The sequence below is a fragment of the Copadichromis virginalis genome, linkage group LG20 (genome assembly GCF_057382275.1).
Source record: "Copadichromis virginalis isolate Kocher_CV1m ecotype Utaka linkage group LG20, C_Virginalis_male_GT1.1, whole genome shotgun sequence".
NCBI lineage: Eukaryota > Metazoa > Chordata > Actinopteri > Cichliformes > Cichlidae > Copadichromis > Copadichromis virginalis.
The window spans coordinates 16935075-16954331 of NC_140637.1; the positions used below are offsets into that span (position 1 = coordinate 16935075).

A 19257-nucleotide genomic window follows, 5' to 3' on the forward strand; every position below is an offset into this window, starting at 1 on the left:
GGGGTGTATCATAACTGGAAAAGCAAAACTGCCCCATTTTATGCATTGTCTGTTATCTGATTCTTCCTTCCACTAAATTTTATGACTGCAGGATACGTGGCTGCTCAAAATAAGTTCGCATAAAGTTTGCATAACAACTACTGAGGAGCAAAAATGTAATGGTTTTATTTTTACAGTAAAACTGCACAGTTTGTTACTTTATTATCTGAATATTTTTGAATTTCTGTCATAGATAAATTGAACCGTATAAGAAACAAACAGAACCAGTAAAAGAAGTACAATATTACTACAAAAATACCCCCACTTTAAGTCAGTAAAATCTTTTCTTTTCTGGAGGATTAAATTACGTCTGAAAAACATGACGGGCTCTTTGAGAGTTAATAAAGCTATGAAATTTTTCTTAGTCTCCTCGGTTATGCAGAACCTTATAAATAGGGTCATCGTATGAAAAATTAGCGAGTCCCTCCCAACTAACCCCGCCAAAATCTTTTTTTTTTTCTTTTAAATTGTGCAATAGCTGTAATTTATCTAATGAATCCATGCAAAGTTTTATCTTCATTTTCACTCAGAGCTGACACACACTGGGCAGTTTCTCGTTTTCAGAGCATTCTCTGTAAACCCAAAAGATGGTTATGTGGGGGAAATCCCAGCAGAGCCGCAGGTTCTGAAATACTCTGAGCAGCGTATGGCACCAGTCACTTAAATCAGCTCTCTTCTCCACTTTCATGCTCAGTCTGAATTTCAGCAAGTGGCCTTGGCCATACCCATTTGCCTAAACCCGTTGAGTTGCTGTTAACGAGCAGTTGAACAGGTACAGCTAGTGAAGTGGTCAGTGAGTGCATATTTTCATTTTTTCCAGTGATTCTGAAATCATCCCCATCCCCAACAGCAATCCAACAAGCAGGAAACCTCAGAGGACTCATAGTTCTCAGCTCACAGCGATTATTTGTCCAAAATATAAATACAATGAGACATTTCAGGACTGAAAACAAGATTAGGTGTGAATCAGGACAAATCAACAGCAACTGTGCTTTTTTTTCTCTTTTATTTAAAAAGGAAAATAACAAATGTAAATAAAAAAATACATGTTTTTGAGCTCAGCATAAGAATAGAAAAAACGGGAAAACCTGGTGCAACGGCTGCACAGGTGCTGAGATTTAATCCCTCGCTAAAGCAGAAAAAAAACCCCAACTCAGCACACTGAAACCTGATTTAAAATATATGTACAGTATAAAAAGAAATGAGTACACCACTCTTTAATATCACCTAAATGTCAGCTCATGTGAAAGAGACAAAACCAGCTATAGTTAAAGCACCGCAAATGAAAAACTCAGTGCAACGGTAACCAATTAAAATGTGACTGAGCAGCAAATAGAGAACTGTCAGGTTAAAGGTCGTTTAATGTTCAATCGGATAAACATCCACTGGAATCTTCCTTGCTCGTCACGGTCACCTTACCCTTTCTAGACTCGGCCCAACTTTCACTTCACGAGCAGCGACACAAGAGAACAGACCACCTGTTGATTTCTCTCCAAGTGATCATTTCACACAGAAATGTAGCAGAAATCACAACACAGCTAATGTCCTTTCCCCCACATACGCACCAGAGCCCAAAAACCAAGCATTCGGATGCGACTGTGTCGGGTATGTGTCAAAGGTGTGCTTACTTCTTTTGCACAGAGTTTCTACTGTGAAGCGTCTTTTGTTTTGTAACGTAACAACTCTAACGGCATTCAAACTAATAGTAAAGTAATAATAACAAATTTAACATTAAAAAAAGTTCGCAGGGGTATACTCACTTCTGTTGTATGCTGTATCTAATACAGAATTATACATTCTAAAGAAAGGTACAGCTATCGAGTCCCAAAGGTAAACGAACGCTAGCAGCTTAACTAATCTCTTCTTAGGATAAACCTTTTGATTCACAAATGCAGCATGCTAAAAGAAATAATAATCATACAAAACAATATCGCCAGCTCAGGGCCACGACAAGATACAATGGATCATCACTACAGTGTATTATTTTCATCCCTGTGCTGGTGTTTGATTTTTGGTTTGTTCAAAGTCCCTGGTTCCCCGTTCAAACTCGAGAGTTAGTAAAGGGCGACACATTGCTGAGTATTTGTATTGCTGGAGAAAAGAGATGGACGTTGGCTACTTTGCATCTCCGGTCTTTAAGCTGGCACTCCACCAACTGAACACACATTCACTTATTTTACAATGTGAATCAACTCTGTTTCGGTTATGTTACGCATTTTATCCACTGTGAGCGATACTAGAACTAAAGCCCAATGTTTATAACCTTCTAAAAGTTCTCAAGCTGTTGAAATCACTCAGACGTTACAAATACAGAGTGAGACACGTCACTCTACCTTGTTTTTTTGTTGTTGTTGTTTTTTCCCCTCCTCCTGTGTCACTTTTGGGCTACCACGGAGAGAGAGAAAAAAAAAAGAGTCACATACCAGGAGAGAACCCGGTCTACATCTCACATTTGATGTCCTGTAAATGTTATATTAATATTTTTCACCGGGTAGAATTTAAAAACTACCACTCACACAAATGTACATATACACACAAACACATATATTGTATGTACTCAACCTGCAGGCTATTAGTGGAGTCACATAACAATTCAAGGCCCACCCCAACATGCTCTGGATTTCATTTTACTCTTGGGATCCATGTTGACCAACAGCAAAGGAACAAACAAACAAAACAAATAAGGTTTCTCCCACACTGGCATATTTTCAGACAGGCTGGTCATAAATCTGGTTCTATGATTTCTGATCTGTTTGTTTAACCAAAAGAAGAAAGAAAAGAAAGCAAAATCCTAACGGGCTCATGATTTACTAATAACATGGAAGAACACATTCACGTGTCGTTTGGTAAATAAGAGAAGAGACTCATGACAAAAAATGGGCTGATAGGTCATTCATCCTGATTCACAGACCAGCAGAGCCCTCTGAGTCTGCGTTTAAGCCAGCACACATTATTTGGGATGTGACACCTGAAAAACTGAGGCCCTGAGCATCCAAGATGACACACAGAAAGAAAGTTTGGGTCGGTCATAAGGTCGGCAGCCAGCCAACCACTCGCACGGCATTTATAAAATTAAAACCAGTGGAAGTGAATCTGCTGAAGACCAAACAATCCACCCCCTAGCAGAGTCAAAGCGGGCTGATTGGTCAGCCTTGTCCACTTTGCAACGTCAGTGGAGAGACGGGGAAGAAGGGCATCAGTGGAAATAGGCTCGATAGCAGGCGAAAGCACTGAGAGCCAGCGCTGTGCACAGGCACACTTTGGTTAGTAGTGGGGACCAAGTCCCCGGCATGGGAGAGTTTTCCTTTGGCTGCTGCTCAGATTTGTTCGGAAAGGAGGTATCATCGTGGATCTCCAAATGGCCGTCGGACTGAGCAACACCGTCACGAGCGTGCTGGAGGTCAGCAGCAGGCTGGGAGTCAGCAGCTGGCATCCTTTTTCGAACTTTTTCTGAGGAGCTGAATGAGAAACAACGAAGGTTCAGATGAGAAAATAATTCTTTTTTTTTTACTTCTTTTTTTTTTCCACAGAAACATGGACTTCCTTGCTAGCTGAAATTGGAAGATTAGTTTTTGAGAGAAAAGAACAAACACAAAAACAACAAACAAACAAAAACACAACAACGTACTAACTTTACCTTTTTTTGACCTCATAAAGTCCAATCAGTTACGTGGGGCATAAGGATTTCATTCTTTTCAAATATGAATGAAATTTCGAGTAATGAGGTCAGCATATGTACAAAGAATCACTGTGAGCAAAACATCCTTTTGATTAGTGGTACTTATTCTAAATTTATGTATTTAAAATGTTTACGAAACCTTTTCAAAATTACAAATTCACAACAGAATGTGAAGAAATAATCACTGTGACCTTGTATTCACAAAGTATTGTATTGAAAAGATATCATTTTTAACTCTACGTGAAAAAGGGCCACGCTGTACCTTTCTGTAATACCACATGTGCCACAAGATGGTGCACTGAGCCTGGGTAAAATTTATTTAACCAAGATATCAAGTATCAAGACTAATCTTGATTCATGATACAGAGTTTTTGCACAGTTGGAAATGCAGTGTGAAGGATTTTGGGTATGCAACCTACACAGATGTGCTTGTGTAAAAACAACAACAACCAAAAAAAAAAAAAAAAGTAGGTGTACAGGGATGATGGTGTGCATAGGTCGCATGCTTATTGATTGATAAGTAGGCCTGAACAGGAAGAGTTAACATCATAGAGCGAGAAGGGCCAAATAAAACAAGTGATAAAACGGTGGCATGAAAAGCACAAACGGAGGCTGCACTGGACAATTTTCATTGGTTTTAAAACCCTTTGTTAGAGAGTAGTCCACAGAGCAGTTGTTTGTGACACTGCCCCCTGCTGAGAGTAAACAGCTACAGCTAGACAACAATCTGCAAGGTTGTACGTAGGCTGTAGGCCCTGTAAGCATCAGCACACACCTGTGGCATCTTAACACACCCACTGGTGAAATGCTTCCCTCGGATGGAGCAAGCCGATCACGAATCAACAGAGAGCTTTCTGTAGTGTCTGTTAAATACTTAAAAGCCGTGTATTTAATTTTAGGAATTCAACACCTCATATTTCAAACTGCACTCTATTTAATTATGTTTCCTGGCCTTTCTGCTCCACGGAGCTATGAGCTTTAGAATCAACACTGACACACGATCCTGTTTTCCTAACAATATTAGATAAACTCAAACAAAACGTGATCTGGATGATTACCCCAGACTGTAGGTCTCTGTTGCTCGGATGATCTCTTCAGGGAAAAAGGACGGCTCTGCTTTGCCATTCTGAGGGTCTCTGGGAGGAGGAAGAGGAGGAGGAGGGGTGAACTCGGGAGGATCATCTTCCTCGTTGGACTGCGCTCTCCATGACTCCTTGAAGAGGGGAAAAAAATAAAAATAGCTAAAATAATAGATTTCAAATCGATAGATATTGCAGCATGTTTTGGTTTTGTTTATTTTTTTAGAGGGGACCTTTCATCAACAGAGACTCCAGTTTACCTTCATTATATTGTGCATGTTCCTTTATATTTATTATATTATATCAGTCTAATCACAGTATGCTTCTTAATTATTATTATTATGTTTCTTATTACCAGTTAAATGAGAACATTAAACTCAGTGCATTTATTTTTATGGTTTCTCATAACTGACAAAACAAAACCCGTTTATAAAAAACAGACACAGGCTTTGAACTCCAAGTCAAATGAACCACCCACACACACACACGACCAAGTAGTGATTTCTAACATTCACTCTTAGGATGTTTATGTGCTTTATGTCAAAGGGTTGATTCTGTTCATCTGGACGTCTTATTTAAATGGCCTCCTTGACTCCGCGCTCCTCCCAGACCAGGATGTGTACATCCTGATCATTGAAAGAGTGTCCACTGGCCTGTAGGTGGAAATAGACTGCAGAGTCCTGGCCTGACGAGGTAGCTCTTCTGTGTTGTGCCATCCACTTTGCCAGAGGTTAGTTGGATTCCCCTATGTATAAATCATGGCAATCCTCCTGGCACTTAACAGTGTACACTACATTACTCCGTTTGTGTCGGGGGACCCGATCCTTGGGCTGGGCCGATTTTTGGCGCAGTGTGTTTTGGAGTTGAAGCCATGGAGACGCAGTGTTTAGAAAAAAATGCGTCTCAACTGTTCCGATACTCCTGACACATAAGGGATCACTAAGGGTTTTTGCTTAGGCAGCAGTTGTCCTTCTCTCCTGGATCAGCTGGAGCTTTCTTTAGGCGCCTTTGCACCTTTGACAAATGTCCAGCTGGGATAACCACATTTACTCAGAGCCTTCCTGAAGTGATGTTCTTCTGCTTCTCTGGCCGCTCTGTCTGTGGGGATGGTGTTTGCTCTGTGTTGTAGCGATTGACAGAATCAACCTTTTGGGATTTACTTACCTGGATGATTGAGCATGCATCAAGACATTTGCTTTATGATGTTAAAGATGACCTATAATCCATTTTCTCACTCTATCCACTTTGTTAGAAACACCTTGCTAGGAAGGACCTCTTGTGCCTTCAGAAATGCCTTGATTCTTCATGGCATAGATTTGACAACTTTCTGGAATTATTTCTCCATACGGAGATGACAGCAACCACAGATGATTGTGTGGAAAAATCCCAGTGGATCAAAAGTTTCTGAAATATTTAGACGAACAACATTCAAAGTAATTTAAAACCACCTTTCTGCACATTCTGATTCTCAGCTTAAACCTCAGCAGGTCGCCTCGGCCATGTCTACATGCCTAAATGCATCAAATTGCTGCCATTTGATCGGCTGATTAGATATTTTTGTTAAGAAGTGGGTGAACAGATGTACCTAAAGATGTTGTCAGTGAGCGTACACACTGGTATAATGAGGGGATATACTTGTATGGTCATCTCAGTGGGAATCCGGTCTTTAAGTGATGACGTGATGAATCCTGCTTCCAGCCCCAAACTACTGTGCGTTTAATAAGGCTTTTGTGTTTTTTACATATTCTAATGCTTTGTATCTTGTTTTATTTAATCTCAACAAGCCCCTAAAAACAGTCAGTGATCGTATTGTGTGATGGATTATCTCAGTTGTTCTCCCGACTGAAGTTCAGTCCGTTTACAGCATCCTGCCATGTGATTGCATTTGTCCCGGACCTTCGGGAACCCTCACGTTAACTTTTGAGTGGAAAAAAGTTAGCGTTCATCCTCCAGCTTCACTGTTTATATTATGCTAACATAGCTGTGTCGCTAGTGATCACATAGCACATCAAACCATCAAGCCAAACTTCAGTAACCCTACAAACGTCACTGCTGTTTACTTTCCTGTCTTCAATTGTTTCATAAATCTCTCAGTCAGAACATGGTATATTATATTTAGATGCAAACTAGCGAGCTAACTTCCTGATAACTTAGAACTCCATTAAATTTCATAAATTCAGTTTTCATGGATGCCTGGAAGTTAAACTTAATCGTTACACCTGGTAGAGCAACAACGCTGATCATTTTAATAAAGATGAACGGATTTAGACAGTTTTTAACTCTCAGTGATGCCGCAGTGATCGCTGGACTTAGGGACCTGCAGCAGAGTTTGGGCTCTGGCACGGCTAATGACGTCAGACTTAAAGACTGGATAGCTCCACCGCGATACGCTTTACCAGTGACAGCTAATCAAATGAAAGATGGATTAAGGGGAGCAAGAAACTAAAACAGTTTGTTTCAGAGAGCAGATAAACTGAAGCTTTGGACTAAGGTCCAGTATAACATTAAAAAACAACAACAACAATAAAACAATAACTTAAATTCTGAAGCAGGTAAAGTTACTCTCATAGCCCTCCAAACATAAAAATATAAAAGGTGGATATTGGTATAGCATTTAATGAAAAACAGACAAACCAAGTAAAATTTGTGCATTAAGAGGACAGAGCAGAAACGAGAGGAGGGACTTGCCTGCACGGAAGTATCTCCCTTGATGTACTTGGCACCTTCAATTATAGCCAGGTAGGAGAACCGAAGCTGATCTGCAGTCTGAATCAAGCCCGTTCGATAGCGTCGCATCTCCAGCAGCACATCGCGAATACGAACTGAAGACGGGTCTTTACGTAGGGACATCTACACACAGCAGCAAAAACATTCAATACAGACGTTTCTGACGTCCTCTGTAAGGTGTGCAAGAGCGTACTGACTTCTGTCACACTAGCAAGAAAATAAATAAATAAACAAAACTGTATGTGCTTGTACTTGAGAACAATGAGTGAGCTACCAGAGGTTTCAGCCACTAAACTGTAAAGACAACTTAAGCCAATAGATTTAGGCACACGAATAAATAAGAGCAGCTATCACCAACAAAATACACTTCTTTAAAATAACAAAAAACTGTAAAATTAAAAGACTAATCACTTGAAAACAATAGAAAAACTATAAATAGAAGCAAAATGCTCCTAATTTCAAGATCAGGACCTAGACTGAAAGGCAGGTAAACACAGGAATTTTGAAAATATGTTTATAAATACTAATACTGGAGCACACCTAATAAGATTCAGCAGGCTGTTCTAGCAGCTTGAAATACTTAACCTGAGGGTGGCCTTTGAAAAAAAAAAAGAAGAAAAAAAGAAAAAGAAATCACCTCTTCAACCAACTAAAAGCCAATGTAACGACCTCAGTGCAGGTGTTCTATATTTTATTTATTTATTTTTGTTTTTTTAAATACAGCTGCATTCAGTAACTGATTTTTTTTTTCCTTTCTTTTCAAAGATTCCTCTGAGCAGAGTTTCAGTACAACCAGCCAGGTAGAAATAAACGCGTGGATGTTTTTTTCAGCATCTCCCTGGAATAAAAAGCTTCTAACCTTTATAAAACTTCTTAAATGATTAAAAAAAAAATTAAACTGGGCTGCTGATGTGGTTCTAAAAGTGAGGTCTGCAGTAAGGTCTGCACGAATTTGGACAATGACACTTTTTTTTTCTGCACAACAGTGGATTTCAGTCAATATATTACTGAAGTTCAAACTTTCAGCTTTAATTCAACATTAATGCAATACTCTTATTAAATTGACTTTTTAGGAATTAGACATTTTGATACAGTTTCCCATTTTTAGAATCTAAAAAAGTAATTGGGCAAACTAACAACTTTAAATAGTTTTTTTTTAACACAACCTAACCATATGTCCAATTTCTAACCAGGTGTTTCAACAAGACAGCTTAGACAACTAATTTGTTCTAATGGATTCCCATTATCTTAGCACATTTCATCTGAAAATCAAGTGTTGTTCTAGCACTACAGCTTCTCAAGAAAAGGTTGCGTTAATTTCCTGTGCAAATGTCAGTCTCCTAGGAGATTAAATTTGTTATTATCATAACTTCCTAAGAACAGAGTTTGTACACACCAACAAGAGGCAGGTGTCCACGAGGCAAAAGGTTCCAGAGCGCCCAATTCCAGCACTGCAGTGCACCACCACTGGTCCCTGGTCTGAATTCAGACAGCCCGACTCTCGCACCTTGAACAGGAAGTTGAGGAAAGATGCAGGAGACTCCGGCACCCCAAAGTCGGGCCAGGTCGTGTAGTGAAAATGCAGAATCTCACGAGTCTCTTGAGTCTGCAGAGAAAGATTGGAGAGAAAACATGTAGGAGAAATGAAAAACTCAAAACAAAGTGCTGATTCCAAACTAAACCTGGATGTAGGGTAGAATACCATGTGGTGCAAATTCCTCTTTTATAAATTATCACAAGCATGACGTTCATGTTTTGTTTTGTTTTTTAATCTGTGAATAAACAGACACTCCTTTTAATCATTAGCATGTTGGCACCACACGTTAGTAGATGTGACAATTAAGCCAGCATCAAAGATGAAGTGCTGTTTCACCAAGTGTGAAATAGAGACTCGCTGGAGAGCCAAAAAGGAAGTGTATGTCATTTGTTGCTGTCAGTTCTTGAGTCTTACACAGAACAGTAACCAGTGGAGGAAAAATAAAAACAGAGGCTACACAGTAAAAGACCCTCACAGAGAAAAACAACAACAACAACAGAGGACTAGAAGCAAAAGCAAAAGCAGCTCATTAGAAAGTAGACCATTTCTCACAGTTTCAAATATTTATAGCGCCTACAATTGCCTAAAAACAACAACAACAACAAAAAAAAAACTAGTACAGTAAATCTAGTGATCAAATCCACTACAGGGGGTATGTAAAGACAAGCCCTGTGAATTTGCCGTTTTTTTGTTAACTCTGGCCTGATTCTTCATTTCCACTTCACCGTCAGGCTTGACTTCTTCTTCTTTCTTTTTTTTTCCACTAATGATCTTGAGTATGAAAATTGTTCCTTTAAATTAAAATCTATGTTTACAAAGTTTTCACTTTTTTAAAGTTTTCTCATTTTCACTTCATCCCTTTTCTTTACACTGGTGTGTTTTTACCCAACCCTACAGTTTTACAACCAAACTCAGCAGGAAGACAACTTACACACAGATTTTCCAACTCCAGCTGACGGACGGTGTAATAAGATTTGATGTCTTCAGAGACAAGGGTGAGCTTGAAATTGGTGTCTTCGAAGATGGCATCTCTCTCCTCTCTCTCTGGCCAGTACTGGGCACACTTAATCTAAAATGACATGAAGGTACACATTACACGCTGGGTAACGGACAGCAGTGAGGTTCAAAGGTAAACAAGGTATGACGATACTAAAACATTGTGAGGACTCAAACAGCTGCTTACAGAGCCTTTCTCTATGACCCGGTTCAGCATCACTACACCACGGGTCCTCTGCTCCCACACCATTTCCCAGAAATGGCCACATGTACTTGGTAGGGGTCCCTAAAAAGGAAGTACAGCACATTTGTTATATAAAAGGCAGGAAATAATATTTTTAGTGTAACAGAACACAATAAAACAGTATCTATTTAAAGAGCTTTCCAAGGCATCTGATTATTATTATTTATTCATTTATTTTTAAGACATTTGGTCTTCAGCATAAACACTCTTGCCCTGAAATTTCCTACAGAGGGAGACTGCAGTATGTTTATCCTTTGCGTAACTTCTTTGGATCAAAAACTGATCTAATCTACATTATAAACTCCTAAAAATAGCCTGGAAATATAGACGCAATTTTGAGTGCTGTTTGTAAATACATAACATTGTATAAGCTCTGTGTATTGCAAACAAACTGTCTTGTAATACAGTTTTGTTGTAATTGCATGGCTGGGAGAGGAAACATGATCACTCCTGTCTAATACACTTCTTTGAATGTTGCCAAATCAGCTTTGACCCAAAGCCACCGAAGCTACCCTCCATTATCAGCTCAAAGATGCCAGCTGCAGATCAGTTCAGTCCCAGTTCCTGCTCAGTTCCTTCTGCCTTGTCACCAGTTCATTGTCTGTCCGGCATTAGTACCAGCAGGGATCATCCCCAAGCTTTGCCCTGTGCTTTGACTTGGACACTTTGGGTCTTTACATTTGCCCATTTCCAATGTGTGCACTATGAAATGTGGAGCATTTACCAGCTTAATATATTGGTATTGTTAGTAAATAACTGACAATATTTGCTTCACAAAGTGCTTTAAAAGTTTTGCTTTCTCAGTGCGAGAAGGAATAAAGACATTTTAAATGCTTTTGGCAACTGATTTAACTTTATGTGGGTTTTTTTTTTTTTAAATCAATCTTCAATGAGCTTTGTTTCTCTCTCTATGGTTACGACCTGTGGGTAGTAGATCAAAAAGGCAGAAAGTCAAAGCTCTAAAGGATGTCTGGGCTCAGCCTCAGAGACAGTATAAAGAGAGTGGCTATGCAGGAGGGGCTCAGGGTAGAGCCAGTGCTCCTCAGGCAACTGACCAGGAGTTCTCCTGGCACCTCATAGGTGAGTTGTTTCAGGAAGGTCCTCCAGGGTGAAGAAGCCCCAGCAAACCCAGGACACCTTTTAAAGATTGTATCCCTTGGTTGGCAATACCTCAGTTTTTGCCCAGAAGAGCGTCTGCTGACATTGCTGCCTCTTTGACTTGGAGCCACATAAACAGCAGAACAACACAATGGTATATTCATGTCCACTTGGCTGAACCCAACAGCAGCAGGATAAAAAACAAAAACCTGAGGCACAGGACAAGTTGAATGAAGACCAAAGCAGCACTTGTGCCTGCAATTGTGACTTCATCTCAGCAAGTATAACGAGCCCTAATGTCAAAGTATTTTCCCAGTGTCACTCTAACCAGAAGGTCAACTCATTGATGCTGAGGATGACTTAAAAGTGATAAAACATGATAAACCTCGACTGAGGTTAGAATGAGGGTGGAATGAAAAGAAACCCCTTCATCGTTTAAAAGCACAACAAACAAAAGGATTCTAAATTTATCATAAAAGCCAAATAAAAACCTCAAGAAAACGGTGTCAGCAGAAACTAAGAATTATGACCTTCATAAAGGGAGGACTTCATGCTGAGTTATTGCATTAGAGTGGCCTCTGTGTGCCTAACAAACTAATAACTCATATTCATTTTAAAAATGCTGCAGACAAGGACCTAAAATAAGGCGTAACTATAAAATACAAGATATTATGGTCATTAGGCCAACCAGGAAACTATATTATCTTATACAATCAGAAAATACTGACTTAAAAGTTTGGATTTTTCTGTCATTGTCTCTCTGAATTAGAGGAAATAATGAATTTTCAGTGCTGAATCTTTTCTACACTTACCTGAGTAAGGATATAGTTCCTCCGTGCCTCTTCTACTGTTATTAGGCTGGCATTAATGTAGTCATTTGTACCTAACTGCAGACGTATTCTGCTGTGATCAACTGAGAAGAGAAAAAACAAAAAAGAAATATGAAAATATGCATATGAACTTTTTTTTTTTTAAATGCCACAACCCACCAGGGACTAAAAATGCAGTTCTCAAACCAAAACAGCTGTAGGGAACACTTAACAAGCATCGTTCATACAAACTAAAGATGTTTACTATTGTGAGATTAGCTATTTACGATTTCCAGTGAAATAACCTTTTAGGTAAAAGGTTAGCAGTATAAAAAACTTTCAGGTTCCTCATTTTCATATCTGGTAAAGGGGAATAAGAAAACCCTTGTTGGTATTTACGGTAACTATTTGCAACTTGGTCTGAGAAAAAAAATTTTGCATGGCTTATTGAGTGTGAAAAAGAGGAAACTCTGGTGTTCAGCTGTTAGTTCAGGATGTTTGTAGAAAGTTCATCGCAACCTGACTATCTGCTGAAGCTGACATGAGGCTTTCAGTTGTTGCAAAGTCTCCAGCAGTAAAAAGATTTTGAGAAGAGGTCAGCGTGACCTGTGAGAAGATAATCACGAGAGGAAGTGCACTAGACCCATTTTAAATGCCAAACTGTTATAGAAAATGAAAACAAACAAGCAAGAAAACAAAACAAACAAACAAAGACATTGATGATCAAAAAAATACATATTGGAAAAAAATTGGTATCTTTGTGTTCTTTGAGTCAGCAGCAAGAGGGAAACTTCCAGAGCTGAAAACAAAGAAGTGGCAAAAACTGCAGATCCTCTAGAGACCACCTGAGGTTGACTCTAAAAGCAAATAATTCCCACAAGACTCCCCTGTTAAAACACCCAAATTTACAGCATTAAAATATATATTTACAACTTGGTGTAGAAAAAAAAAAAAAGAGGAAACTCATTCACTTAGATAAGTGAGTTATTGAGTTAGCTTAGTCATTGCATTGATTGACAAGTGTATTTACATGTAGCTGATGTACGCCTCCACTAACTGCAGTCACTGAGCTTTTTTAAATGGAGATCATTTGACTAATAACTAAATGTGTGATACAAACTAGTCACAAGGTTTGTGCTCCTTTTTGGTGAGTGTTTACTGCTACTGTATTAATTAACAGTTCATTGATTCTGCTAAAAAAAAAAAAACTGTACCTGTAACCTCAGCCCTTCACCCTTTCATCCATATAAGGTCAACTCTGGCTCCCCAAAAATCATCATAGCATTATGATGGTGGCAAAACTCTAACTTTAAAGCTTCAAAATTCAGCTTTTATCCACATGCACCTTTAACATTGTGTATGGTCACCAAACTGCCAGTAAGAATATATTTTAGATACACAGATTTATATCCTGAAGTAACAGCACAATATCCAGCACACAGCTTGTAACAGTACCAAAATTTTGGTCAAAGACACCAGTAAGTCCCAATGAGGGCAACACTGCTAATGAAATCAAGCTCACAAAAAACAGTGGCTCCTTTAAGATTTTTAAGCTATATCCTCAATTCAGAAAAAAAAAAATTTCTGTTAATATTTATGAATGAATTGTGCATCAGTATATACACTCACTTTTTATGTAAAATACAAACAAATAGGAGCTGTGTGATTATGGATAACCATATATTAATTAGGGCTGGGCCATATTATACCGTTCACGGTAATACCGGTATAATGTTAGGCAACGATAGGAAAATGAAATATCGCGATAGAATGGGAGTAAAACGCGCATGCGCGGTGCCTTTGTTTTCATACGCACATGGCCAATTGTTGAGTGAAACAGATGAACCAGAATTGGTTTGTAAAAATGGTGCAACTTCCGTGATGTGGAACTGGTTTGGTGTTTGTCCGTCAGATACACAACAAAGCACATTTTTTTGCAGAACATGCAAGCGGCCGTTGTTATTGTCATATTTGTCGGACTAAGATGCTCTTAAATCTGGGAGTAATCTGGGTCCTAAACTCCGTATACTTCAGGTCAAACAACACTGCAGCATCACTTAGAGTTAAAAACTGTCTAAATTCTTTCATCTTTAATAAAACGATCAGCATTGCTGCTTTACCAGGTGTAACTATAAAGTTTAACTTCCAGGCATCCATGAAAACAAAAGTTATTACATTTAACGGAGTTAGAAGTTAGCAGGAAGCTAGCGGAAGTTAGCTCGCTAGTTTCGCTAGTTACCTAAGCATGATATTGCATGTTCTAACTGAGAGATTTCTGAAAAAAATCAAACGTACAGCTCTGCTATCACTTCCAACATAAATGAAGACAGGAAACTAAACAGCAGTGATGTTTGTAGGGTTACTGAAGTTGGGCTAGCTGGTATATAATGATGTGCTACGTGATCGCTAGCGACACAGCTATGTTAGCATAACATAAACAGTGAAGCTGGAGGACGAACACTAACACTTTTCCACTTATAAAAGTTAACGTGAAGGTTCTTCATGGTTAGAGACAAATGCAATCGCATGGCAGGATACTGTAAACGGACCAAACTTCAGTCAGGAGAACAACTGAGATAATCCATCCACAATGCGAGGTTAGTCATTAATATACTGCAACAACATGGGAATAGAGCAGCTGCCAGAGAATTCAACATTAATGAATCAATGGTACAGAAGTGGAGGAAGCAAGAAGAATGAGTTTAATAAAGTTTGATTTATCTGACTGCTTTGTTTCACTTAATGTGTCTTATAATCTCGTGCACCTTATGGTCCGAAAAATGCGTACTGCACACTGCAGTTTAATGTTGCAAAGCACCTCTTTTTAACTTCAGTGGATATTATACATGGTTATGCTCAGGATATGTCAGCCCATTTCTACTGGAAATGCCTTTTGGTTAAACTTTCAGCAAGGAATTTGCATTTGCACTGTTAAATTTTTATAAAGCTTTAATGTACATAAAAACCAGCTTCTTGTTTATGTGAAAATAAATGGAAGGTTGTCTTTTTGCACTAGTAATGTTGTGGAGTTGTATTTTGTCTCGCATCAATTATATCGTCGGTTATATCGTTATCGCAAATTTTCAAATATATATCGTGATAAATATTTTTGGCCATATCGCCCTGCTCTAATATTAATAAGATAAACATTTCCTCTATTTCCTCTCTTTTTTGTTTCTGTGTTTGCTTTTTATTTCACCATTTATTTCAACGCTTAAAAAATAAATGATACTAAAAGCATTGCTGGGAAAAAAAAACAACTTAATTTCCCCTTTCCCTGATCTTACCCTGTGTAGCTGTTTTTGAGACACTCAGTAATAAATTAGCTGGAAACACTACGCCAGTCAGAGTGATGCAAGGCTGTTTCTATTGCGCAACACTACCTTCACTTAACTTCAAACTGATATTACAGTTCTTGTACCTACTGAAACTCCAGCCAGCTTAGGTATTTATATAATGCTGCATAATGCTGTGACTTCACCACAGATGTTTAAACATAAATAGGAGATTATAGACCCTTCAACACTGCGGGTAGAGTACCAAGCAAAGAGACCCACAGTGGCATTCACTTAACCTTCAAGTATTCAAATGAGGTTGCATTATCACCCCAGCTGTATATTTATATGTGCCTTTGTGATATTTTGAATCAGAAAAAGGTTCCTACCATGACATGACATTTGCCAGTCCACAACTTTTCATAGTTTCTTACACGAATAACCCCTTTGGTGTGGCAAAGATAGTAGAAAGCTGTGTGAAAATGTGAGCATGTTGTTTTTTAAAACATAACAGTGTTTGATTTTATTGTAATTTTCCACTTCTACTTACTCACTTTAATGTTTTGCAATGAACCACAGTTCACAGAGGCAGAGCAAGATTCAGAGATATCCTGAAGCACATGTGGTTTGATAACTGAGCAACCAGAGCTGGCAGGCAGGACACAAACAAATCTGCTACTTTCAGGGGCATTTAGACAACGTTTCTACTGCAGTTACCCAAATACTGTATCCCTGTGACCAACCTCTGTCTGCATGGTGCTAGCTTTAAGAGGCAGGTGAAGTTTTAGGTAATGTATCCCTTTTACAGCAGGTTTGGTATAAATACCTGGCATAACCGTGATGCTTAAAATCACTGAAAACCCTAGTTAATTACATGAAAACATTTTCAAATATCTGCCCTAGATAAATGAAACCAGTATATGAGTATATAATGAGGTCCTAAATGTAATTTTAGTGGCTACAACACCTTGAGAGTTGTGGGAATATTTAAGTATTTCAGACTCTGCAGTCCAGCACACTGAGGCAAGCAAAGACAAACTTACACGGGCTAACGTCTCTGTATCGATTCCGAGTCTTGTTTTCAGGTGATTTGGCAACCTTACAAGGGAATTCACTCGACTGCTGCCGAATCTCCTGTAACAGAATAAAAGGAGGAAAACAAGCATTAAAGCAGAGTTTTGGTGTTTTCGCAGGGTTTTTTTTTCTGTTTTGTTTTGTTTAAAAAAAACAAAAGAAACATCCACTCCACATTAAAAAGCTCTGAGTGTGACTGCTGTATTCTTTAAGACAAACAAACAAATAATGATGACATTCGCTGATGACCCTTTTACAATTTCCTCTAGCTATTTCAATAATAATCAGGATTATATTTGCCTCAATACGAACACTGTCAAAAGCTTGTATTTAGACTACCCTTTCTTAGGGTGGCTAATGAAATTTTAATTTAAATGTCAATTCTCATTTCCAACTATTATGAAAACAAGAAACAACATTCATTTTCATTGTTTTTATTGTTTTATGATATATATGTTCCAAGCCCACCTCTTCTGCTTTCACCTCTTCCTAAAATGTTTAAACACGCTGTTTAGTTCAGCTGCAGGCAGTATAACTGCAAGAGAGCTAAAGAGTGAGAGAAAAAGTTTCAAGGCATAGGTAGGGGAACCTGTGGAAGGATTTTTAATGGTTGACTGCAGCAGTTTCCAACTTTAGATCACTTAGGGCCTGTCACCCTATCTGCTTTTGGCAATGCTGAACAGTTTGCTGTCAGCTTCAGCTCTCTGTGGATCACCTTAGGCTGCGTTAACGGTTTCCCAAGAAGGCTATTACAGCCTTTCGCCCATCTGGACCCACAAACATCCCGTTATGGAAGCTATGGGCTTGTAGGGACCATCACCTGGTCTGGCTTTATAATCCAAAGCCCTGCCTACTGGATTTTTTTTTTCTATTTTATTTGAATTATGTAACAGTTAAAGAAGATTCCATGTGAAAAAACAACAACAACACGGTTTTAACTTCAGCCACTGCATAATGTTTGTAAATAATAGAGAGATGATTGAGATTTGACTCACTGACCAATCATAGTCCATAACCTCACGTTCCACTGTTTCAGTTTATTCAATTTTCTTCAGCAGGGATGAATAACAAGACACGAGGGAGAAAACCAAAGTCCACAACAGGTCTGATTGTTTGATCACGACTGGATTATGAATAACAATTAAGCTCCATTAAGAGCATTTCCTGGCTCAAAACGAGCCTTTGGGGTGATTACATGAAGTTCGAGTAGCAGGTCAAATTTTCTTATACGCAGAAAGAAAGAAAAAAAAAACAGTACACTTCATATCATAAATGAGGAAGTGAATGCCTTCAACATGTTTGGCAGACAATGTACAGGCAATGTACAGAAAATATTTAATGTGTTGGTAAATGTTTTGAACAGTACTTTTGCTAGTTCACAAAAAAATTCCAAAGGGGTACTTCTAATTTTAAGTTTTAGGATATGGTCTTAAAGAATTAAAATAGAAGCTGTATGTTACATATAACAGACTAATGAATCCTTTATGTCATAGTATATTGGGAGAGGGGGATTCCTGGCTCAAAGCAGGTTTCAGTTGGGGGTTTTTTTGTTTTTTTTGTTATTTGTTCTGTCAGTAATGTATTTTTTCTAAATTAACCCCACTGAAAACCCTTAACAATGCATTTAAATTTGAGTAAATCAAACCCCATTCAACAAAAATTACTAAATTTTATTTTATGAAAGGCTAAAACGTCTTTAGAACGTGGCTTCTTTAGAAAGTTTTTACAGAAAAGAAAGTTTCTACCATTATTGTGATGCATTTCCATTTGAATTGTTACCTATGGCATTTTACATCTCATGTGTATCATGGTATGGGAGCGATAAAACCGCGATACGATATTTTGGATGTTTGTATCGTGATTTCACTCGGTTTCAGGTGTTATACCCCTATGTAATGTATTATAAACATTTATAATAACTATATTTAAGCCTCCGATTAACAGCGGAATGGAAATAGTGGACGAAACTGAGAATAAATCATTAAAAATAAGTTAGTACGTCCAAAAAAGTATGACGTCAGTCAGCGTTGAGCTGCTGCCTTTATACCCGAGCAGACGTATCAATCATCGGATAACTCCGAGCAGGAAGAACAGGCACTGAACTAAACACCAACACACTCATATAGCCAGAGAAACTATAGCTACCACCTCACTGTACGTAAGCTACACATTGACCTAACCAGCTTCAGCTACGGTCTGATTATTTCCACCTTAATTTGCCAAGAGCTCTTACCTGATAAATGGCGTTCCAGCTGCCGTTTTCATCGATTTCCCGAAATTCAGCTTCCATCGCTGACAGTCCAGCTGCCACTCACTCTCTCGTTGTTTAGCCTCCCGATACGAACAACCAAAAGTCCCCGAAGATTAAACAAATTTCAGTCAAACTATTTCGCGCAGTAGCTGGCAACTGGTCTGCCGCTGTTTTGTAATTCTCAGTGCGGCGGCATAGATTACCGTCTCGGCCTGCTCTTAGCGGAAACACGCCGCTAACTCCTCCTCCTGCTGTAGCTGCCGTCCTTGGGTGACCAAAAAAAAGAGAGCAGAATATATTTTTTTAAGAAATAAAATTCCTCCTGCGTTTCTCTGTGTGTCACTTTGGGTTTATAAGCCCCCGTCAAATCCGGATTTCACACTTTGTTTGCTTGAGACGGCTATTTTACTATTCCTACAGCGGCAGTTGAGACCGACCAGCGGGCATGC

At 38.7% G+C, this 19257-nt stretch overlaps 1 protein-coding gene across 1 annotated transcript; it reads right to left on the minus strand.

The window, feature by feature from the left end:
- Positions 1-1026: 1026 nt before the first annotated feature.
- ptpn1 (protein tyrosine phosphatase non-receptor type 1) lies at positions 1027-19255 on the minus strand. Its single transcript, XM_085444471.1, has 9 exons — positions 18791-19255; positions 16527-16617; positions 12212-12312; positions 10245-10343; positions 9993-10130; positions 8921-9130; positions 7486-7647; positions 4777-4931; positions 1027-3497 (listed from the first exon to the last, which is right to left on the minus strand). Exons 1-9 carry the CDS (start codon positions 18845-18847, stop codon positions 3236-3238), a joined length of 1275 nt encoding a protein of 424 aa, XP_085300597.1. The 5' UTR covers positions 18848-19255; the 3' UTR covers positions 1027-3235.
- Positions 19256-19257: the final 2 nt, after the last annotated feature.